This window comes from Lotus japonicus, chromosome 6, assembly GCF_012489685.1.
Source record: "Lotus japonicus ecotype B-129 chromosome 6, LjGifu_v1.2".
Classification (NCBI taxonomy): Eukaryota; Viridiplantae; Streptophyta; class Magnoliopsida; order Fabales; family Fabaceae; genus Lotus; species Lotus japonicus.
Genome location: NC_080046.1, coordinates 17,227,069 through 17,252,035, shown reverse-complemented (window position 1 = coordinate 17,252,035; position 24,967 = coordinate 17,227,069). Strand labels below are relative to the sequence as shown.

The 24,967-nt window shown below is 36.1% G+C and overlaps 1 protein-coding gene across 4 annotated transcripts; it reads right to left on the bottom strand.

The window, feature by feature from the left end:
* Nucleotides 1-12,069: 12,069 nt before the first annotated feature.
* On the bottom strand, nucleotides 12,070-21,164 carry LOC130724087 (probable trehalose-phosphate phosphatase J). Of its 4 annotated transcripts, none has more exons than XM_057575256.1 (16): nucleotides 20,703-21,164; nucleotides 20,459-20,574; nucleotides 17,832-18,726; nucleotides 17,652-17,730; nucleotides 17,456-17,531; nucleotides 15,182-15,423; nucleotides 14,924-15,064; nucleotides 14,656-14,727; nucleotides 14,458-14,550; nucleotides 14,318-14,380; nucleotides 13,758-13,859; nucleotides 13,524-13,601; nucleotides 13,333-13,402; nucleotides 12,991-13,061; nucleotides 12,701-12,793; nucleotides 12,070-12,397 (listed from the first exon to the last, which is right to left on the bottom strand). In XM_057575256.1, the coding sequence occupies exons 3-16, from the start codon at nucleotides 17,861-17,863 to the stop codon at nucleotides 12,320-12,322; spliced, it is 1,290 nt and encodes a 429-aa protein (XP_057431239.1). In that variant the 5' UTR covers nucleotides 17,864-18,726; nucleotides 20,459-20,574; nucleotides 20,703-21,164; the 3' UTR covers nucleotides 12,070-12,319. The 4 variants fall into 4 exon arrangements, with proteins under 4 accessions (XP_057431239.1, XP_057431240.1, XP_057431238.1 ...); XM_057575257.1 differs by having other exon boundaries at nucleotides 20,744-21,164; XM_057575255.1 differs by having other exon boundaries at nucleotides 20,459-21,164.
* Nucleotides 21,165-24,967: the final 3,803 nt, after the last annotated feature.

Sequence of the window (24,967 nt, the reverse complement as noted above, 5' to 3'; positions counted from 1 at the left end):
TAAACTACTAATGACTTTCTGCTAATTTATAAATGGATCAGAAGTTATCCAAGTTAAACTACTGATGACTCCCCACTTGCATCATTTTTCTCTGAGATAATGGACAATCCATAGTCACTAAGCTTTGCCATCCAATCTCACTAAGCAAAACATAGTTCAGGTGCAAAAGCTAAATATTGAGTCAAACTAATAGTGTACAAATTTCAAACTGAAAATGAATCAAACTTAAATTTGAATAAAATCAACAAAACTCATAAGAAGGAAAATTTAGCACCCAAAATAAAGCAAAGGAACACATGACAATAACAACTTGCAGCCTGCAACTAAATAAACAGCAATATACATGATAGACCTATAAAGATGGCAAAAACATACACACCTTCTTCAATAAGGCCCTTCAATGCCCATAAATCGCCCATAATTGGTCCACCTCCTCCTGTTAAGTCAGGGTACAACACTCATTTCAGCTGATAACTTCTAATGAGATTGACATGGCAACAATTAATATATATGCTCCCTCCATTATCTCATAACAGTTACTTATTTACATGTAAGTCAGAGAAATCAAAATGTCATACCAGTATCCAGAACCCAAAAGTCCCCCAACCTGTAAAATTCAGCCGTTAAGACGAGAAGTAAATAAACAAACACACATTTCTGGTGAGAGCATCAAAGGTGATAAGCATTAATCTTAACTCTTCATCATATAATCATACATGGATTATCAAGTTGAGATTTTTCAACTTAAATCTAATCTTGACACAAGTTCTTGTATTTTTTTTTGGGGATCCAAAATGTTCTATGAACTTGAATTTTCAACAGCTCAATTTACAAGTGTGCAAGTCATTCAATAAATTGGAAAATCAACTTAACAAGCGAGGCATGATGCGAATCATGAAATCTGATTGTATACCAGCTCCAGAACAAACACCTTGGAAAATCTTCTTCAAAATGTGCTGGCACTTTATCAATAAAAGTAAATGACTATCAACTTTATATGAAAGAATTTCAGTGCAGAACAACTCAACTCACGACATGCTTGCTGAACAAAGGTTTGGCCAATAACTAATTAGACATTTAGCAACCAATTTTATGTTGTGTTGACGAAAGTGAAGTGTGTATCCTTGTGGTCAACTAAATTCAGAATGCAAAGATTAAACTTGATATATTATAAGTTCAGCTACTTGAATTTTCACTCCCGATACTTATGGCATCCTTGGCATAGCACATTCCCACATGTTTGATTGCAATAAAACCAGTCCAAGCATATCAGCGAATTATAGAAGTAAAATTAGCAGCAAATTGTAAGAGCAAATTATGCAAACCAGGCGGAATATCTCAGTTCCAGATTCTAAGCATTTATTGGATGCGCTCTCCTCTGAAGGTGTGAAAAACGACTAGAAGGGGGGGGGGGTTGAATAGCGTTTTCAATATAAAAACTTTCCCCTTAAGATTTAAAGTAAATCTTTTCGGTTTCTCTAAGATAGATGGTGCAGCGGATAAAGATAGAGAGAAGAGAGAAGCACACAAGTATTTTATCCTGGTTCACTTGATAAATCCCTCAAGCTAATCCAGTCCACCCGTTAAGGTGATTTCTTCCTTCTTAGAATGAAGGCAATCCACTAATCAGATAATTGTTACAACTGCACTTGAAACCTACAAGTGACTAACAATACACCGACTTAGCTCACACTAAGATTCACTCTCTTAGTCTTCTCTAGGATCCGATCAACCTTGATCTCCTAAAGGAATCACCACTAAGATTCACTCTCTTAGTCTTCTTAAGGATACTGACCTACCCGGTCCCTTAAGGAAAATCAAACAACTGTTTGAGGTTGGTGTTTACAAAGGTTTGCTTCTAAATAAGCTGAGTGTAAACTACATAAGAATAGATGAAGAAAGTAGAGGCTTGAATCTTTTCTTGTATTGCAGCTCTTGATTTCTCTCTATTGCTTTCTTCTTTTCTTCAGCCTTTTATAGTCCAAGGTGCAAAGGATATTTCTGTTGAGAGAATATGACCGTTGGAGGGCATTTCTGGAACTTCCAGAACCTGCTGTGGCTGAACCTTGGTAGGTAGGCATTTCAGAATAGTACACTGCTCTTGTACTTCTTGATAGAGACATTTGCCTTTAACCAATGACTTCTGATCAGAGGAATGCTTCGTGTTGGAACTTGTGAAGCTTGGTGATCAGAGTCAGAGGGATGCTTGGATCCTCTGACTTTCGTAACTTCTGCTTCTGGACCTTCAGAGCTTCTGGACCTTCAGAGCCTCTGGTCCCTCAGAGCTTCTGATCCTCTGATCCTCAGATCCTCTGATCTTCAGATCTTCTGATCTTCAGATCCTCTGATCCTCAGATCCTCTGATCTTCAGATCTTCTGATCTTCAGAACCTCTGATCCTCAGATCCTCTGATCTTCAGATCTTCTGATCTTCAGAACTTCTGACGAATATATCTTCTGGTGTCAGAATCAGAACCTGTTTGTCAAAACACTCAAGACAAACATTAGAGTATCATAGTTGTTCATCCACAAATAAATACTTGTTATCATCAAAACATAGAGTTGTACCACATGACCAAATCTTGATCTTACAATCTCCCCCTTTTTGATGATGACAAAACCATGTATTTTGATGAACAACTCTAAACAAATAAACTGAATACACTCAGAGTATAAGGTATCAGAGTTAAAACTTATCCTGATGTGTATAGTTTTTCTTGCTCCTTCTGAATCCAAGACTCGTGCTTGATTCTGAGCTAAGCTCCCCCTGAATCTAATACTTAATATCAACGTTAGTAATATCTAGATTCTGAGCTAAATAATATAGGAGTTGTCAAGATACTATAAGTTCTCCCCCTTTTGTCATAAGCAAAAAGAATGAAGGTGGGAAAAAATAGTAAGAGCATAAGACGAAATACTCCCCCTCAGAAGGAACACCAAGGGATACTTGGCTGCTGATTAGTGTATCTTCTGATGAGAGCAGAAGTGTGGTTCTGGTGACATCTCCGTTCTGGACAAAATTTCATCTTCAGATACTTCAGAATGAGAAGCTAGGAACCAACTCTTCTTCTGATGACGCAAGTCAGAAGTTGTAGTAGCATCTTCTGATGTTGTTGCTTCTGGTTCGTCAAGTTCTGAGTCTTTGTTTCTTTCTGAAACAGTCATGCTCATCTCTGCAAGCTTTTTCAGCTAGCTTTGACTTGACCAAATCTTACTCTACTGATGCCTCCAAGATCAACTTCACCTTCAGGTTCAAGTTTTGGATCTTGGGACATATGCCTTTCTCCCGTCATGTGTTGCCTGCATCCACTGTCCAGGTTCCATGGTTGGAGTTTCGATGGACCTATTGAAGATATCTGCAACATATATAATCTTATCCCTAGGTACCCACTTTCTGGGTCCTTTCTTGTTAGTTAGCCCAGAAGTTCTGACAACTTTGGGTCTTTCAACAGGATAATATAAAGGAATTTGAGCATGATATTTTGACATTGAGAAAGTTCCTTTCTTAAGAGATGATGGAGCAACTGCAGAAGGTTTAGAATGACCAATGCCATATATTCCATTTCTGCTTACGCCATAGATCATTGAAACCATTAAGCTTCTGTCTACGCTTTTAGCCAGGAATCTTTGAAAAGACTTTTCATACATAGATTCATTTCTATAATCAGAGGCATCACAAGCAACTATTTCTTCTAACTTAGAAATCTGGTTCTTAAGCACAGAGTTAGAATTTACCAAAGCATGATTATCATTTTTCAAATCAGAAATAATTTTCTCATGTTCAACAGAGGTTCCAGAGGCAGCAGAGAAGGAATCAAATACCTCATTTTCATCATCAGAGTCTGGATCTCCTTCTGATTCTGAGTCAGAGTCAACAACATCCTTTGACTCTGCTTCTTTGTCTTTGACAATAGCCATGAGTCCTTGGACTTCACCATCAGATTCAACATCCTCTGACTCTGATTCATCAAAAGTCACCATCAGACTCTTCTTGGTCTTGAAATGCTTCTTTGACTTTTTGTCCTTTGATGAGCCTTTGAACTTGCTCTGCCTGTGCTTCCAGATGCAGTTGAGCTTTCTGGATATAAGAGTCAGCTCATCTTCATCAGAATCTTCAGAGGCTTCTTCGGATTCTTCTGCTTCTGCTTGGAGAGCTTTAGCCTTTTCAGATTTGGATTTCAAGGCTATAGACTTCTTCTTCTGATCCTAATGTTCAGCACGCTTTAGTTCATTACACTTCAGTATGCTTATGAGTTCTTCCAAACTCATCTGCTCAACATCTCTAGTTAGCTCCAAGGAAGTTATCAAAGGCATCCAGCTTTCAGGAAGACCTCTAAGGATCCTCATGACATGATCCACAGTGGTGTAGCTATTGCTGAGGGGTCTTATTCCAGCAATAATCAACTGGAATCTGGAAAACATATCCTCAATGGATTCGTCAGGTTCCATTTGGAAGGATTCATATTTCTGGATCAAAGACAGTGCCTTTGATTCTTTCACTTTCTTGTTTCCTTCATGAGACATCTTCAAGGATTCAAAGATGCCCTTGGCGGAATCACGATCAGTAATTTTCTCATATTCTTCATATGAAATGGCACTTTGCAGAATAGCTCTTGATCGGTGATGATCTCTGAATTCCTTCTTTTGATCTTTACTCATCTTCTTCCTTGGGATCTTTACACCATGTACATCAACAGGAGGGGTGTAGCCATCAACAACAAAATCCCAAAGATCAGGATCAAAGCCAAGAAAGAAGCTTTTGATTCTGTCTTTCCAGAAATCAAATCTCTGACCATCAAAGATAGGTGGTCTTGCACTGTATTGATATTTGCTTGTAGTAGTGGTGGAATCCATGAGTTTTTCACACTGGCCCGGATCTACTGAACACTGTTAAGTGTGGTAATCAGAACTTGCGCTCTGATACCAATTGAAGGTGTGAAAAACGACTAGAAGGGGGGGGGTTGAATAGCGTTTTCAATATAAAAACTTTCCCCTTAAGATTTAAAGTAAATCTTTTCGGTTTCTCTAAGATAGATGGTGCAGCGGATAAAGATAGAGAGAAGAGAGAAGCACACAAGTATTTTATCCTGGTTCACTTGATAAATCCCTCAAGCTAATCCAGTCCACCCGTTAAGGTGAATTCTTCCTTCTTAGAATGAAGGCAATCCACTAATCAGATAATTTTTACAACTGCACTTGAAACCTACAAGTGACTAACAATACACCGACTTAGCTCACACTAAGATTCACTCTCTTAGTCTTCTCTAGGATCCGATCAACCTTGATCTCCTAAAGGAATCACCACTAAGATTCACTCTCTTAGTCTTCTTAAGGATACTGACCTACCCGGTCCCTTAAGGAAAATCAAACAACTGTTTGAGGTTGGTGTTTACAAAGGTTTGCTTCTAAATAAGCTGAGTGTAAACTACATAAGAATAGATGAAGAAAGTAGAGGCTTGAATCTTTTCTTGTATTGCAGCTCTTGATTTCTCTCTATTGCTTTCTTCTTTTCTTCAGCCTTTTATAGTCCAAGGTGCAAAGGATATTTCTGTTGAGAGAATATGACCGTTGGAGGGCATTTCTGGAACTTCCAGAACCTGCTGTGGCTGAACCTTGGTAGGTAGGCATTTCAGAATAGTACACTGCTCTTGTACTTCTTGATAGAGACATTTGCCTTTAACCAATGACTTCTGATCAGAGGAATGCTTCGTGTTGGAACTTGTGAAGCTTGGTGATCAGAGTCAGAGGGATGCTTGGATCCTCTGACTTTCGTAACTTCTGCTTCTGGACCTTCAGAGCTTCTGGACCTTCAGAGCCTCTGGTCCCTCAGAGCTTCTGATCCTCTGATCCTCAGATCCTCTGATCTTCAGATCTTCTGATCTTCAGAACCTCTGATCCTCAGATCCTCTGATCTTCAGATCTTCTGATCTTCAGAACTTCTGACGAATATATCTTCTGGTGTCAGAATCAGAACCTGTTTGTCAAAACACTCAAGACAAACATTAGAGTATCATAGTTGTTCATCCACAAATAAATACTTGTTATCATCAAAACATAGAGTTGTACCACATGACCAAATCTTGATCTTACATCCTCCTGCCTTACTCTTCACAAATTCAAAAGAGGGCTGGTGCGCTACCTCAGTTATGGACTCCGTGCGTTTTTCAAGCTTTGTGATACTCACACATTCAACAAAAACATGAAGAAAAAGGAGAAAAAGTCAGTCAAGCATTTCATCAAACAGTTTGTAGATTAATAAGACATCAATAACACAGCTTCATTAGACAAGTTTTATGTGTGTAAGCTACAATGAAAATATGAGAAAGCAATTGAAACAAAAAGACCAAATATGGATGCCTACTAGAGGAAAAATAACAAATTGGATTTAGGAATAGGAAAAACTTCTTGGACATCCTAATCTATAGGAACAAGAAACAAGTGTCGTGTATAAAAACCATTGCAGTGTTGCCATGCTCTAGTCTAGTAACATCTCAATGGTCTATAGTACCTGAGATGAACAATATGAAATCAAAGATGTACTCTCGAGATTACCTTTGTCTATAAGACACTAAGATTGAGATCCTCTCCCAATCACACATAATGAAAGACAGAAACTATGACCATTGTTGGCAGCATTTTCAAGTATTGCCATCGGTTAAATTCGATTTTCCATAATGCAGCAACTAGTAAAACAAATATTCAAGAAAATATAGTCAAGTTAAGTTCAACCGCATTGTTCAGGAGATACAAAACAAGGTTTCTGTGAGGCATTTAATCAAACAGTTCTAGTGCATAAATTATTCTACCAATTGCAAACTACACTAATCAATAGCGTGACCACAAGAGTTACCAATGAATGAATAATATGATTTAGTAAACTTCATCCAATTGCCCAGAAGCTAGAATCACCTGCGAGGAAATAAAGAGAGGCAGAACCACAGCAAAGAGAGAAAGTGGAACCAGCTTCCAAGTCGGGACGAGTTGGGAAGATGGTGCGCAGGCAATGGCACGTGCGGCACCACCTTAGCCACCGTGTTCACTCTTCGCATTGCCGCCACAGGACGCGCCGTCGCGTGCTCAGGGAGGGTCACCTTCTTTGTTTTCATCTTCGTCACCGATCTGCTCTTCGAGTGAAACGAAGGAAACGGAGAAACAGATCTGGAACGAAATGTATCTAGAAGATAACAGAAGATTCTTCCACCATCATCGTGTGAGGGAAGGAGCGGCGCCGGTGGAATGGGCGGCACCGAGCAGGAGAAGGAGCGATTCTCCCATGCGAAGGAGAGGGAGAGAGAGAGCGATTGAGAAGCAGAGGGAGAGGAGGACTGACTTGCAGTGAGAACGAGAGGGAGAGAAGGACGTATTGCAGCGAATAGAGAGGGAACCAAGAGAACAGATCGAGAGGGTTAGGGTTTTTGGGTAAGTGAAAATCTCAAAAAAAATTGTCTATTGCCACGGTTCCTAAATAAAATAATAAAATATTGTACCATTTTGCCACGGTTCCGTGTATAACCGTGGTAACTGACCTATTGTCACGGTTCCGCCTATAACCGTGGCAATTGAGGCGTGGCAAAAGGTGTTTTCTGTAGTAGTGAGATTAACGTTGGGGATGCGTTATGCGATTTTTAAAGTTTAGGGACCCCGATGGCACATATAACATTCGTGGGGACCAAAAGTGCGATTAAGCCTATGTTTTTTTAGACGAGATTTTGAAAAGCCTGGTATTGATAAATTATCTATAATTACTTGAAACTGCCAAGTGGGAGCTATGAGACATATGAGTTGGGTGGGAAAAATCTAGGGATCAATCCCTAAAACGAGCAATTATCTTTTATAAAAAAATAAAACTGTCTATATTAACGTAAAAAGACTTCAAGGCAAAACAGTTAATATTCTCTTTTTTTGGGTAAATTATATAAATCTTATTCATAAAAAAGTTCTACTTGGAAGAGAAATTCTGTTGCAATAATCCAACTTCAGCACTTCTAAAATGAGATAATCACTTTAATGAATAAAATAAGTACTCATCACAATTATCAATAGTGATTAGGTTTAACGATAGGTATCATCATTAAGATAATTATATTCGAACAAAGTGTGGTAGCTAATAGTTTTTTAAGAATGTGTTTCCTAGTTATGCTTGAAGTTTTGACTTAAGAAATTTAAATAATTACTTTTAACCACTACAATTGGTACTTATTAAATTATTAAATAGTAATTACCTGCTTAAAAAATAAATATACAAACGTTGTAATAATTTACTTTACAATTACTTTATAGAGTTTAGAGAATTCGGACCCTCCAACTTTTCCTAGCTACTCGCCAATAATTGAAAGTGACAAAATCTCCTAGTATAGTTTAGTTCAGCCAACCCCTTACATCAATCATAGAGAGATATGTAGTGTAGTGTAGTGTAGTGGAGACCATCTTTCCACGTCTGCCACAAGGTGAGGGTTGTCAACAGATGGAACAATTAATGTAAGTGTCTTTCTTTACTCCAAATATCTATGTTATTCTTCCCATCAAGCTTTCTACTTTTGAGTGGATTCCCACTCTTGTTTCCAACCATATGGATTCACTAAACACTAAGTTGCAATCTTAGTCTAGTCTTATTTCATTATGAGTCAGATTTTGGGCATATGTTTCTTGTTTAAAGAAACACGTACAGACACTGCCTTTTCCATGTGTATCATACATCCCTAGTCAATTCACATGTTGTGATTACTTGAATCTTTCACAAGTGCATGTGTCGCGGCAATGTCCTATATATATTTTGCATGGTGCCAACTCAAATTTCTATTTAATAAGAAAGTGGGCATTAGAGTATATATTATATATACACCAATAACAATATATATACATATCTCTTCCTTCTCTACAACATCATATTTAACAGATATCACATTTATCGTATACTAAACATTTCTCCCCGGATAGGACCGGCCCCTGTTATCAATATGTAATATGAAGTTTATTTATGGCAAATGAAGCATTGTTTCCCGATTAACAACCAAACTGCATGTGATTTGTATACTTGGTTATCTAGGCCATTGGCATCTCTAAATAATTGAAAAATTCCCATTTGCTCACATTCGAAAACTGTAAAAGATTATTTATATATTTGTTAGTGCAAGTCTTTTTTTTTTTTTTGAAACATAGTGCAAGTCTAACTCTGGTTATAAATAATAATATAAAATTATTATTTATGTGGTCTTAATCTAAACAACTTAAGTTTTTTGCATGTACAAACAGTTATTTAGCATAGTATTAGATAGTATCAGAGTTTCTTTATGATTTAAGTGGTATAATACAGAGTTCGCTTATTGCAGTCAACAATTTTTTTAATAGTAAATGATGAATTAAAGTACATCATAGGTGAGTTAATGCACACTTCAAGTTCAAACTTACTCTTGCGTGAGGGGTGTTAGAAATAATAATATAAAACAATTACTCCTACCCAAACCGTTTAAAGTACTTTTGGGATAAATAGTTAGTTGACTTTTAGCTATAAAATCTGGTTAACCTTTCTGCAAAAATTAATAATAACAAGTGTACCACAAAATAGTACATATATTTTATGATACGTTTTTCTCTCAATTTCTCTATTCTGATCATATTGCATATCATATTTATCATTTATCTCTCATTATTCTCTATCTCTTTATACTGGTCCACACTCATTGGGGGTGTCCACCAATTTTTTATTTTATTTACATATTCTCTTGCCTACCAAAAAAAAAATTACATATTCTCTTACTTTACCTAATTTTGGTTAAACAACTCATAAATAGTGTAATACGTTTCGGTGGTGATAAACGGGGTAGTCAACTTTCTGACCATACGGTTATCGGCCCCTCTTCTTTACCTCTGTCTTTGCTTGGTGTATGCAGTACATGAACCTATGATAAACTGAAAGGAACATTAGAAGAAAGGCTAATGTCACTACTGTACTGCATGACAGAGTGTGGGAAATGATATTGTAAATAATCAAGGTGTGGACAAAGCAACATATGTATTGATTCAAATGTTGAGTAGTGACAAAACATACCCTTCAATTACCATTAACATAGCCTAAACTCAGCGCTAAGGGTTCATCAAACTAAGTATAATAGAGTTTCATATCTGACAAATTACACCTCTAAGAATAATCTAATAATGTTAACCTCTCAATTGACGCCATGCATATTTGTTAGAACATCAACACGAATATAAAATAGAGTAGAGAGAATCATACAAAAGTTTTGGTCACACAGTTCAGCCAAATTGCCTAGGTCTGCGACTATAGATGGGAAGTTATAGTTTCGTTTATTAATTTGTTCTGAATACAATAATTAGGGTTTCCAGGGTCGTGTACAGATATTTTGTGGTCTAAGACGAAAATATTAAAGTAATTTTCTTTCATCAATAATCCTAAAAAGACTTAATATATATCATATAAATTATCAATTTTTAATATCAATCTCCTAGCTTTTTGAGCACCGAAATTATTTATCAGTGTTTTATAATCAAACAATTCTAACATTTCACTTTCAATAGATAAGATATTTAACTCATTGAATCTATCTCGTAACATTTTTTTGCTTTATATATGATTTAAACAAGTTTAACTTTGAAAAGTATGCTTGGGACGGCCTTGTGCTTCTCTCCTTGTGTGGAGTCTTGGCCTCTTGCTGTATTTGTTCCTTGAGCTAACTATGTTGCTCTTGGTTCCTTTCAGTATCAATAAAGTTTTTCTTCCAAAAAAAACTTTGAAATTCTTTCAGAAGTGGTATAAAACACTATCTATATTTTAATTTTGAAAAACTAAAGATATCTAAATCATAAAAAGTACTACCGGTCATAAGTAAATACAAATTAATTTTTCAATTTTGAGAATGTAATAATAGCAGATATTTTATTTATTAGCTTTTTAAAAAAAATGCAAATTTGCTAAAACAAATCACTACTACTAATAACTGTTAAACTTGCACTTCTCACATTACACTTCTTAGTTCTCATATTGCATTGCTCACGTTGCAATTAATATGACATGATTTTTCATTATTTCAGTATCTCTTAAATCTCAATAGTATATACTATATATGTATTGATTTTTTATTTTTTGGGGCCTAATGCATTATTATTTTTTTGGGGCATAAGGCAATTGCCTTATTTGTCTTGTGGCCTACACGGTCCTGAAGGTTTCAGTGTTACAAGCATATATAGAGATATTAATGATCCAAATTACAATAATACCTCTGAACCGCAGAACGTGACCCTTTGCCCCTATGACACTGTCTATGAGTCATACTCAAAAATATTGCATGTGTAAAAAGTTACTTAGAAGAAATGGGAGTACTGTACAGCATGATGGAAATTATATTGTGTATAATATGGGTGTGGACAAAGCAAGAAAGCAACATATGTATTGATTCAAATGTTGAGTAGTGACAAAACATACCCTTCATTGAGGCTTGAGCACCAACATGGGGTAACCCACAACTGTAACTTTTAAGTCAGCTAGCTATTTTTGTTACCTGAGTCTTCAATAATCATTAAATTGTGTTATAGTGATGAGGATCTTATCTCCAAGTTAAGAATATGTTAGTGATCTGGGGAATCTATTTATCCCTGGTATTAGTACATAATATACATTTCTGGTTAATTTATGCACGTGTCTTGAGACTTGAGACAACATATTAATTGGATGCATGATCGTACAGATTGACTTGCTGCTGCTGGATCTTGTGTTGAACCGATTTTTAACCTGGAGTGAAAGAACAAAATTCATAGATGATGAGCCAATTTTTAGCCTGCAATATGATTAATGTGAAAATTTATCACACACCAAGGCGGTATCTTTCTTTTTTATAGAGAAATGTTAGTTGTTAGTAATATTAGTTAATTAATCTTTCCTTATAGTTCAAAATCCGGATCCTTCACCCTGTATCTCATCCAACCCTTATTGCATATCAGGGCGGCATGTGCTTATTCCAGATGCCATCGACCATTAACTTGTTTATTAATTTTTCCATGTAGCCACCAAATAAAATTTAAGCAACTATTCTAGCTAGAATCATGGCAGAAGTAATGAGGGAAAGCACAGAAATCTATTCATTCCAACTTACATATTAACTTTTACATATTCTACGTAGTACGTACTACTTAGCTAATTACATGAATGTAGACATTTGTTTCAAACCAACAAAGACACTTTTTTGTCTTTCTGTTCCCATACATCTTTTTCTTTCTTTTCTTCTGTCTTCAGCGAAAAATACAAAATGACCTTATATCTACCCAAGCTCAACTTCCTTTTAGTGGCAGGGTAGAGCATGTACATTTCATTTCATGTGACTCATAACTCCCGCTCGCAGTGATCCATGTTTCCACTCCACCAAGCGTTGAAGAAAATACATCACCTGCATGAAATAAAATAATAATAGTCATTTATATTGTAGGTTTAGGACCTAATGGTTCAAATAAAGATGAAGTAACCAAACAAGATGCATGTAGGTGTAGTTGGGTTTCTTAAGCATTTAGTCGGGGGTTCAATCCTTAAACAGTATGTATGGAAAATGATTTGTTGGAAGAGTCCTAGTTACTTAATGTGATACCCAAATCTTGTGAGGATTAAACTCATATATAACTACAGTGTGTGTGGGATACCTTGGCAAAACTAAAAATAATAATAATAAAGATGAAGTAGAAAAAAATCTACTTGCCTCATTGGGTTCCTGCAAAGAGTAAGATGCACTTGTGTCTTTTGGAAACTTCGACACAAGAATGCCAAAGCCTTGTCCTCTGTCTCTTAATTTCTGCGTATGGAAAATATATTTTAAAACATTAAAATTTTGAACTATCACAATTCCCAAAGATGATAACTAACTTAAAAACAGTTAGCCTCCATAATACTTAGGATCTTTAAAGAGGACTTATTTTCATGGTGGACATTTTTTAAGAGAACTTCAAACAAATTGAGGAGAAAAAAAATTCAAATGAGATCTTTGGATACCTTGAACGCATCTTCATCAGATCGATCATCGCCAATATAAACAGGAAACACATCGCTGCAATTGGCCAATCCTGTTAAAATTATTTTTGTTATTTAATGTTGGTTGGCAATTTGGAACAAAAATAATATAATTTAATGAGCTTCTGGGCATAAATAATCAATCTTCAATGACTAAATTAATCAACTTGTCAACAACTCTAAATAGCAGAGCAGCGGCTTACACGTGCTTTGTGCCATTATTACATGTTTCATAACATGAATATTTAGCACATGTTCGATTGTGACAACAAAATGAGAATCCAAAACATAAAGTATTTATGTGTGTGTTAGACTAAAACTCACCAAGTGACTCTAATAAAAATTCCAGGGCTTTTCCTTTGTCCCATTTAATAGCAGGACGAATCTCTAGTACCTGCATAAAAATTAACATTGAAACTTGAGATTCAGATATCTTATTACCCTCCTTTAAACTAAACCAAACACCCAATAAGAAAATATAGATAACAAACAAGAAAACAGAACTATGGCCCCACCTTTCTTCCTTGTGTAAGGCGAAGCTTTGGGTAGTTCTTTATCACTGATTTCACTTGGTATGCCAGTTCACTCCATTTCTATGCATATAATAATGCTTTTGGGTTAGACTTTAATTTTCATGAACAGAACAATAGTCAATTATACTTAAAGAGAATCTCAGCCAACTAGAAATACTACAACAATTTCGATAAGCATATGTCTGAAACATGGATGGCTTCAATTATAATTTGTACCTGTTCATCAACGCAACGAAAATGAACGGAGGTGCAGAACTTGTTGTTCTCAACCTTGGCTCCAGGAGTTGATTTTGTCTTCTCAACCAATTGTTGGTACACCTAAAAAATTGTAAAAAAATAACCAAAATTTATTTTTGCCGTATGAATCAACAACTTGTATATACACTTAAGAAACACTCAAATAATACTAAGTAATTGAAGCACACACATAAAAAACTTCATTTTCTTTTTATGTAACCTTAAAAAATAAACCTACAATCTATACAAAAAAAGGTTGGAACATGGAAAATATTAATAAAAGTCTTCCACTTATACACATCCACATGTACACATGTGTGCAAACATAGACACATGTATAGTGTCCAGGTGGATTATAAATTTTACATTGCTCGTAACAGTTTATCAATATTGTACTGTGTCCTTATCACTGTCAGTATTCACACCCCGAATTCACCCGTATTCGGAGAGATAGAATGAATAAGAGAAATGAGAGTTATGACGTGTGGTGTGATTGTGATAAAAAAATGTTAGAAATAAGATGGAAGAAATAGACAAACCTCATTTATCATTGGAAGAAATTCACTGGCAGGTTGAAAAAGAATTGTTTTAGCTTTGCTATCCTACAAATCACAACCAATGCAAAACTATGAGCTTTCATAGATATTATGAATGTTTTGAATATAGCTAACTCCCTCACTTTGTTGTATTTGGAACTTCTTGTTGGCCCTTTAATATCCATGCCATGGCTTCCAGCATAATATAGCTCTGCCAACCGAACAAAATTGTACACCTATTGTTTCCAAAACAACATCAAATTAGTACAAAAGAAAAAAAAAAGAAAAAAAACGGGGGGAAGGACAGGACAAGAATTGAATAACCAACTTCCAAATTATACCTTGTCCTTGCTTCTGCCAGTCACTATAGCAGTAGGACAACACCTTGCAAGCTTCCTCACTGTTTTTCTCATCTGATGCACAACAAAAAACAGTAAGACAACAAGGTTAATTCAACATTTAGAAATCGGGTTAAGCCTAACACTACTCCAAAAGCTAGCTTATATGTGAGAACTTCCCTCCCAATTTATAATGACTTATTAGATCATATCTCTAGTAAATGTGGGACCTTAACATAAACTAACAATATCGTCAAGCAAAGAAACTAACCGAATCAGACATAAAAGCACAGTCAGCGTCGTCCACTATAGGGGACAGTGTACCATCATAGTCCAAAAACATGACAATTTGCTTTCCCTTTGATGCTTCCATAATTTCGTCAAACATGTCTAATGCCGATGGGTGGTTAAGCTGTTTGATGAAAATGAAAACGTATTATACATGAATTGACCAAAATCAGATACAGTATCTGGAATTTGAACATGTGAGTAAATAATAACAGTAAAAATAAGTGTTGTTAGTTCTCACCATCCAAGAGCTTCGCTCTTCAGCAAAAGAGGATGCGGATTTACGATGTGTGGGAGAGCAGGATCTCATGGACTCAATCCATGCATTGATTTCAAGGTTCTTCAAGACCCTCATCCTAGGAATGGGAATGTACCCTCCTTGTGGCTTTTGTGATGATGTTGGGAAAACTGGTAGGGCAACTCCAGATTGGGAATCAGACACTACCACATTCTGCTGCGTCATCTTAATTTGACAGAACCTCACTGCAAATTAAGATCACAAAACCAACTCATACATGTTTTGAAAGGTGTATATATATAACTGTGAAACCAAGTGTCAAATCAAATGGTTATAATATATATATATATATATATATATATTGAATAACTTACGGATTCAGAGGAAGTAACTCAAAAAACTGTTGTTAATTTAGGTTAATGGTTTGTGCTTTTTATTTATAGCAGAGCAGAGAAGAAATAAGAACAAGAAGCAGTGCATACAAAGAAGTGAGATACAATGAGAGAGGGAGAGAGAGAAGGGAAATTTGGAGACTGAAGAGGAAGAAAATGGAGAGTCAGAGAGAGCAACTGAAGTGCGAGGGAGGAGAAAGAGGCACCTGCCTGCGATTTTATAGTTAGGAAACTCTCAGGTGGGACCCACACCACTATTGAAAATTATGAGTGACCACTTTATTGGAGGAGTCTTATTTATTCACTCTCTACTTTCTTTTCAATCTTATTTCATTCTTTTTCCTTCATCTTCTCTTTATATTACATCACTTATCATATCTCTTATTTCATTTCCCTCCCTCCCTTTATTTCTCTTGCTGTAACGAACTTTTGTTCTTATTGGAGTATATACAGATTTTTAATAAAGTTGAAAAAATGAATGATTTGGCTAATAATGTGATGAGAACAAGAATAGAATAGAAAACATGATAGAAAAAGATTAATATATCATATATGTAGTTAATGGGGTCTTTAACACACTCATCATGAGACATTTACAGGGTTAGATTAGATAGGATTATTAATTTATAATGAAATACACGCAAACCAGACTGATTCTAGAATTTTAAATTTCTATGGGTGGCCCATCATTATTCATTAGTGACTCTTCACTCTACAACAGATTTAGGAAGGACACTTATAATAAATGTGCGAAGTTAATTTTCAGAAAATAATTTCGTTATAGTAAATGTATGAATTCATACCCAATGAATGCCGACCGCAATGGTTAAAAATGGTTGTTTGAACTACTGAGGTTGAAAATCCTTAAAAGACGCACTCTTAGATGACCTTTTGGTCTTTACCACACTCAGGTTGAATATGATTACTTCAATAGAGGATGATACATACGGATAAACAAAAAAAACTAAATTCATTTTATTGCTAATTTTTATATAAAATGAAGTTCTAGTCCACTCTAATATGGATTTATTTAATCCCTTCAAATAACTTAGATAAACCTTACTAATGAGTGGTTGATTCAAGTGGTACATGTTTGATTATGTAATGTCCGAAGTTTAAATTTTGTGTAGGGAAAAACCTCTATTGAGAGAGCTAGCCTCAGCTCCAACAATATCTATCTTAGAAAAAAAAGAAGTTAGATACCCCTTAAAAATCAATCCTATAAAATGATATTTAAAATCAATATTCATATTCCACACATCACACAAATACTATCTCTTCTTTATGATAGAAGTGCGTATGCATGGAATAAGGTAGACACTGCCATCACTACTAGAAATTTGCGCATTACCTACGCATTTTCCTGGGAATTTCACTCAAAATTTTGCAAACTCCTATTATCCAGTTAATATTGAATTTGGATCCTACTTGTTCTCTACAACTTCCTCCTGCACAATCATAACCATTGATTTTTACACATAATGGATAAGATCGGTCTAAAAAAAATAGTTATTAAGTTAAACATTATGATTATTTGTATGCTCCAGAGGGGGCGGTAGAGAATCCAAATTCATTAATAACTTGGTGGATTATGTTTTCTGAGAATCTCATAAATTGCAGCAAATGTTCTGCAACATTTAGGAGACGTTTGCAGGTAAACTTCTATGCAGAAAAACTCATAGCCAAAATTAGCTGAAAATATCGCAGGTAATTCCACAGCAATGTTTCCATAAGTAAAATGACAGGTTGTTTCGCAGCCAATGCAGAGCAAACATTTGCATGTAATCCTATATAAATTTGCAAGAGAACCTATTCATCATAGACACCAGCAATTGAAGAGTTGAAAATTGTATCAAAAGCAGCCACAATTAGAAGATTTCCATACCTCTTGGCTGTGGTTTCTCTAGATATAAGTTACAACATCTGGTTTGATGCACTGTTTGTCCAGTTTGAACATTAGACTGTTGCATAAAGTAGCAAACTTTAAATATCATCTTTTATTGTAATTAGATTGGACAGATAACTGACAACATATGTGTTGTTTACAAACACAAATATGAAAAATGACATGTATAACTTACAAAATCAATCAACAAGTCTTCACTTGCTGAAGCACTTAGTTCCCCAGTATAATTAAAACTAAATGTCCGGACAGGCCATCTGAGAAACATAACATTCATATTTGTCCAAGAAGACAAATACAATCAACATACCTGCAAAACAAAAGCTGAATACAAACATGGAAGCCAAGGAAAACTTACTTCAGATTTGTAAATGTACGCACACAGAGCATCTCTGAGATAACATTCCATATTTGCCACAATTAAATAGTTAAGTCCATGTCTGTTATCAACTTCATATCAACCATACATCTAAACAGCAAGAGGCAGTACACTATTAAGCATTAAAATTATGAATCATAGATGGGCATTTATGAGCTCTAAATCAAAATATAGTACTCTTACCATCGTTAGTTATTTTGGCATAGTTTCCGATTTTCAATCCCTAATGTTAAGGGATCCCCAGTTCAGTCATTGTAATATATATAGATCATATACATACATATATATAAGCTATATATAAGCATACATAGATATATGTACAGAGAAAGAGAGAGAAGAATTAGGATACATAAATAATACTTGTAATTTGTGAACAATAAAGTATACAAAATTTCCTTCAGGGATAGATGTTGCAAGCAGGGAGAAACTCCATTGTAACAATGGTAGCCAATACCAAGCACAACCATACATACTAATCCATAACTAGATTGCTCTCTTAAATCCAGCAAGAATTCTCAAGCAAGTGAAAACCTACCCAGACTTCTCAACAAAGAAGCAGAAACTTGCTGTTAATCAAATGAGGCAGAGAACAGAATCCAAAACATAAAAGAAAGATCAACAAACACTGCTACGCATGGAATGGCGGAAAACTTAATACCAGCACCAAATCAACAAACACAGATAAGCATGGAATGAAAATACTTAACGGTCAGAACTCAGAAGTCACAACTTGTAATCGCTTAATACTTTGGAGGTGGCTGTTGGGTTGGAAGCAATCCAAATCACTTCTTCAGAAGAAGTCACTGCCTTGTGTATTTGTAATCAGGTGAAAGCCGGGCAGCATTTCAGGAAAACAAAGACAAATCACCAATGGCTACAGAAAATGGAGTGTGAATTCTAAATCATATATGACATGGGGAAATTGTGATGTTCTTTCATTCAGCAGTGACAATTTTACCAATGACAAATCAAGGGAGAGCAGAAAAACAGACATTCATAGTAAATGTATAAATAACAAGAGTAAGATAAGAATTATCCATTACCTCAATTAAAAAAATTCAATATTTGAGCGTATTAATCTAATTTACCTCACAACTCTATCTCATTTGTAAGAAAATAAAAAGAGAGAGAGAGAGAGAGAGGCGAACTAAGCTACAAAAATTTATTAATTAATCAAACCACAAAAGAATCCAGAAGCCTCAAGGGGGAGGGTAGATCAAATGAAGAGTTACCCAGTAATTACATGCATATAGAGGGACCGTGTCCATTAAAACACATAGATTTGTATAACATCTAACCCTCCATCTTTGACATTAAGATTAAGGTTTGGCCACATCTGAAGTCACCCAGAGGCAGTACCAGAGGTCAAAACAAACCTCTAGTCAATGAATGAAAAACTTTAAGAATAACAAATTGGATGCAGCCTGAAGTGAGTGAGTGAGTGAGTACATGAGGTATGCTTTTTGGATAGTGGATGGACCCAGAGATCAAAATTCCTCTCTGCCCATTAACAAGCATGGCTTTGTGGTCACAGAGGCAGTTAATGCACAAACCCACAAAAATAATAGCAGGACAAAGAACTTTCCCCTCAGTAAAGTGTCTATCAAGTCCTGTGAACCCATAACCATTTAGAGTGCTATGCTATCAAGACAAGCGAGGCAAAACAACAATAAGAGTAGAAAGTCAAACAATATGCTTTCACACTAGTTCATTTCATTGTGTAACCTTAGTCTTCTTTTTTGTGTACTTTCTAGACTAGTCATACTATAGGCAGAACAATGAAAATTGAAAGAAATTGCACATGCAAAACATGGAATACGAAAACACTAGCAAGTTTTATTGACAAATATCCCTAATACATAATCATTGAAGCCCTTGAAAGAATGAAACTTCCCTTATTTTTAAATAAAAAAAAAACATTAAAAGTAGACATGAATCCACCATTAGTTTGAAGACATGATACTAAATATGCTCTGACATACATCACCCCAGATGTTTATTAACCTCCAATTCAAATGTTAGAGTAGTGTGAAAGAATGATCGCCATGCTTTAGGAAAGATTACATATTCCAACATTTATCCAAATCCAACCAGTGAAGCAGCAACAAATGCATGGAACCCCGTTAGTAAGCTTGCAGAATTTTTTGAATTGAAGGCTCTAAAACTACAATGTCAATCAGTAGCTTGACAATTCTATTTGACTTGATAACATATAATAACGGTGACACTAATTGTACATCAATTACACTCATTTGTTATGCTAGAAGTACTAGGAACATCAAAGTGAATATTGTTTTGGAGATTCATGGGTATATATGAACCGAAAAGATAAAAACAAACATTTGAAAATGCAACAAAGTTAACCCAAGCAGAAAAGTTAACCCAAGCAGAAAAGCTCTCCACCTATCAACTCATATCAAGAATTGGAATTTTAAGCTATCCTTAAGTCTTCCATCCCTACCATACCACTAAGCTAAGCAATATAAGCGACGTAACATCAAAAGTTCAAAACTAAAAGAAGATGTGACACGACAATTGATTTGCAAATCATACATCTAAGAACTACAAAAGAAGAATATGGTGGTGGTGGCGATCCACCGACTTACCAGAGAAACAAGGTCAGCGATCGGAAGCTCGGATGAGCGGTTGCAAATGCAGCATTACCATTATAAAATCAGAAGAAATGGAATCAGCTCAGACCAGATCAGCTCAAATCCAAACCCTACACTCGATCGAAATAAGAACCAGGTAAACGAAGTTAACATTATATGGAAACCCTACATGTTCGATGTCGCAAGAAATCGAACTCAAATTACAGAGTTGAGATTTAACATTGCTTCCTAGTAGCACCTATTGATTTGATTAAAGTGGAAATTGGAACGAACACTGACAGAAATTGAAGAATCGTTGAAGATAAGCCACGACTGAGTTAGGGATACCAATTTAGCGGTTATCGGGTGAAGTACACACTCCGGCGACATCCCGAATGGCAAGGAGATATGTCGATCTCCGGCGAGGTCATTGGCGAAGTCGAGCTTGTCCATGGCTACGAACCCCGCGCATTGGAGTAGAAGCCCTAGGAGTTTGAGGCCGGTGGATTCGCCATCTGACTGGAGTTCTAAAACCTGCTCGTCCACGTGCCCCTTGCCTTCGTCCACCGTCTTCTCGCCGGAGAAGTTCCTTCCGATTCGATCGCTTGAAGGAGTGTTCGTGGACCACGGAGTCACCGTCATTGCGATCGGCGCCGCTTCGTCTTCATGGCATTGGGGTTAGAAGAGCTGAAAGGTGATTGAGGGACTGAGCTTTGAAGCATGCGTTTGGAGCGAAAAAAATTTGAGAGAATCCACAGGTTTGAAGAAAGTTTTGGGGGGAAAAGCGGCAAAACTGATCACAACCAGAAAAGTTACCGAGGGGTAGAAGAACCTATTAAAGTGAATATATTTTTCACATCAAGGATTAATGTCTAGGTTTGTAAGCTGAGCTTGATTTTAGTCCATTTGAGAAAAAATGACGTTTAACGGTCATTTTTACAATTACTACCGATTTTTTACGGTCAAACGTCATTTTTCCTCAAAATGACTAAAATCAAACACTTACAAATTTAGGAATTTGACCATTACCCTATAATCAAATATATTTTATTATTATATTAAAGTTTATATTAATTTAAATTATTTTTTACTTATTTTAAAGAGTTAAGATTCTTTTTAAATATATATATATATATATGAAATTTTATTAGAAAATCTTAGGTAAAATGTCTAAGTGGATACAAAGAGTAAACTAGCAAGAACATAACCGACCAAATAACTTTGGCAACCGAAAGTGCCAAATGAAGGGGAAGAAGAGTTTTTATAGCCAAATGTCACTTTTGGCATAGGACCCGTGCGTCGTTTGATTCCAGGGCGGAAACCAAAGCTACACCTAATGATGATTACCTCGGGAATATGCGAAGCATTAAAGGGTATGATGAGAAAGGACGTGATGTTTGATTTCCGATGTGACAGTTTCGAGTGGGGTACTTCGAGGCGTGTGGCGAAGGAGTGCGTGGCTTAGCCAAAAAAGGCGGGATAGTTGGCATGCCAGTATAATAGCTGTTAAGGGTATGCTAAAATGGTGAAAATAATTGAATTTTTGCTAACTTGAATTGCATTGTTTCTGGCGAAATGTCAGAAGTTAGGTGATGAAATGACAAAATTCAAAGGGAGGATAAGTTGCCCAATGACCATGAAGGGTGAGCGACAAAGACCAAGCAAGTGAAGGAAATCAAGGTCAGAGCGAGAATAGTGTGAATCCCTTGGCGGAGAAGCTATTGCAACTTGAAACTTGGAAATAGTCTCTGCGTGTTGGTCGAAACCGCCAACCGAGGGACGTTGTACTAGGTGGAGGGTGGCAAAGGGCGATCTACTTAGGGAATCGCTAGAAAATTCACAAATAAGGTGATCAAAGCATTTTAAAGACACACTACACTTTCATGCTTCAAGCTCGGTGTCTTGTGGACTGGGCGAATGACTAGTAGTTGAAAGGATTCAGTGATCAAAGCATTTTAAAGACCAAATTCGCTTTCATTCTTCACACCAATTTCTCTTTCATCTTATTTCACTCTATCTTCTTATATTTCTCTTATTTTTCTATCACATTATCTCTCATATCTCTCTCATTTATCACTTCTCTTCTCATATCTCACTAGCGGGAGTGAATTTTTTTTTTTTGAAACTGGGAGTGAAATTGAAACGTGGGTGAATATTTATTTTCTCAATTGATACGCAACTGAAACCCATCCCTCTTCAGTTTTTTCACTTCCTCTCTGTTAGAGAAACAGAGAGAGAACAATGGAGTAATTGCAGAGTGAGAGTATGAAAGTGAGGGAAATTTTTTGGGTAAATTGTCACTTTCGTCCCTAAAGTTACAAGCGTCGGGCATATTAGTCCTTATTCTATAGAAATGTCGCTCGTAGTCCCTGATGTTGCAAAACGTCAATCACGTTAGTCCTTGGGTTGACTCTCGTCAGTGAACGTTAACGGGAAGCGTGATTTGGCACGTTATGTGCCCCAGTGGAATTTCCACATGAATTTAAATATTGGGAAATTGAAGCTTTCTTAAACCCAAATAACCTCTCCTCTATACCCACAATCCCAAACCCATCACTTCAACACCTTGTTCTATCCCTTACCAGCCATCATCCCAACCCTAATCCCTCCAACTTGGATGTCTAGGTTGAAATCTATGACCATCAACGAGTTATGGGTCTCAATCCAGGTTCAAATCGATCTCTGAGATCGGGTCCAGAGGCTAATTACGAGATGAAGGAGGGAGAACTGATTCTGGGTTTGAAGTTCCTCCTTCCCTCTCTCTCGATATCTTTTTTGGGTTGGAAATCATGGGTCTTCTCTGTTTTCATTTTTTTGGATGTGCTTGTAAAAACTGAGAAAGATGGAGGATCTTATGAGGGAGATGAGGCAAAGGTGTGATGAAGTTATGAAAAGTGAGGAAGAAGGAGATGATGGAAACTTTTTCTGTAGGCTTCAACTAATTTTTTTTCTAGTTTCTTCACCCATGACCTGCCTCCTACGTAATTATTATTGGTGATGTTGATGTTGTTGTTGGTATATTAGTGTTGTTATTTTCAAATAATTTGATCTGGATTTTGTTTGATACTGTTTATTGGTTTTTAGAACACAGGGAAAGCTTGGGAGTGAGGAGGAAGAAGATGATGGAGAGATTGAAAATTTTCTGATTTTGGGCAGGGACTAAATTGAAGTTTTTAAGTTTTTCATAAATTTCCCAATATTTAAATTCATGTGGAAATTCCACTGGGGCACATAACGTGCCAAATCACGCTTCCCGTTAACGTTCACTGACGAGAGAGTCAATCCAAGGACTAACGTGATTGACGTTTTGCAACGTCAGGGACTACGAGCAACATTTCCATAGAATAAGGACTAATATGCCCGACGCTTGTAACTTTAGGGACGAAAGTGTCAATTTACCCCTTCAATTTTTTTTTCATCTTTTCTTCTTCACGTTGTAGATCTGGTTGGATTTCTTCCCGTTGTTATTGTTTTAGGTTTGGGTTTTAGGGAAAATCTGATGGGGGTTTGGTATTTTGCTGTAAGGTTTTGATTTAGGGTTTGGTATTTTGTTGTAGGGTTTGGGTTTTGGGGGAAATCTTATGGGGTTTTGTATGAAGAAGAAATCAAGGAAGATGAAGAACAAAGGAAGATGATGAAGATGAAGAGGATGAGATAAAGAACAAATCAGGAAGATGAAGAACAAAGGAGAAAAACAAAATAATTTTGCTTATGTTTTATTTTAATTAGTTATTAATTTTTAATGATGTGGAAATGTCTAAATTTAAATGAAAAAGAAAACACAAGTGCTCAGATCCACGTGTAACGTGCCAAATCACTATTCCCGTTAATGTTCACTGACAGAGCCAACCTAGGGACTAACGTGATTGACGTTTTGCAACATCAGGGACTACAAGCGACATTTCCATAGAATAGGGACTAATATGCCCGACGCTTGTAACTTTAGGGACGAAAGTGACCATTCACCCGAAATTGTTTTCTATTAATTCTGTACATTCAATACAATCATTGAGTCCTTATATAGTCAACATTATCTCTCAACATTAATGTTGATGATTAGGCATTTAACCACTAACTAATTAATGCCTAACCCTAACTACTAATTTTGTATTAACTTCCAACACCCTCCCATAATGCAAAATTTCTGAACACATCCAGTAGTAAAAAAATAGCATTAACATGCTTAAAAAAACCTACTATCTTCATCCATTACTTCACATACTTAGTAAACTAAGTAAACTATCAAATAAAAGTAACACCAATTAGCTTTCTCAGTTCTTTGAATCTGTCAGCCCTCAAGGGCTTAGTCATCACATCTGCAAGTTGTAGCTTAGTTCTACAATGCTTTATCTGAATCTTCCCTTTGCTAACTTGATCACGAAGGAAATGAAATTTGATCTCTATGTGTTTGGAGCGTCCATGAGCAACAAGATTTTTGGATAGATCAATGGCTGACCTATTATCTACTAGCAGCTCCACTGTGCTTCCAATATCAATCTTCAACTCTTGAAGCAAGGTATGAAG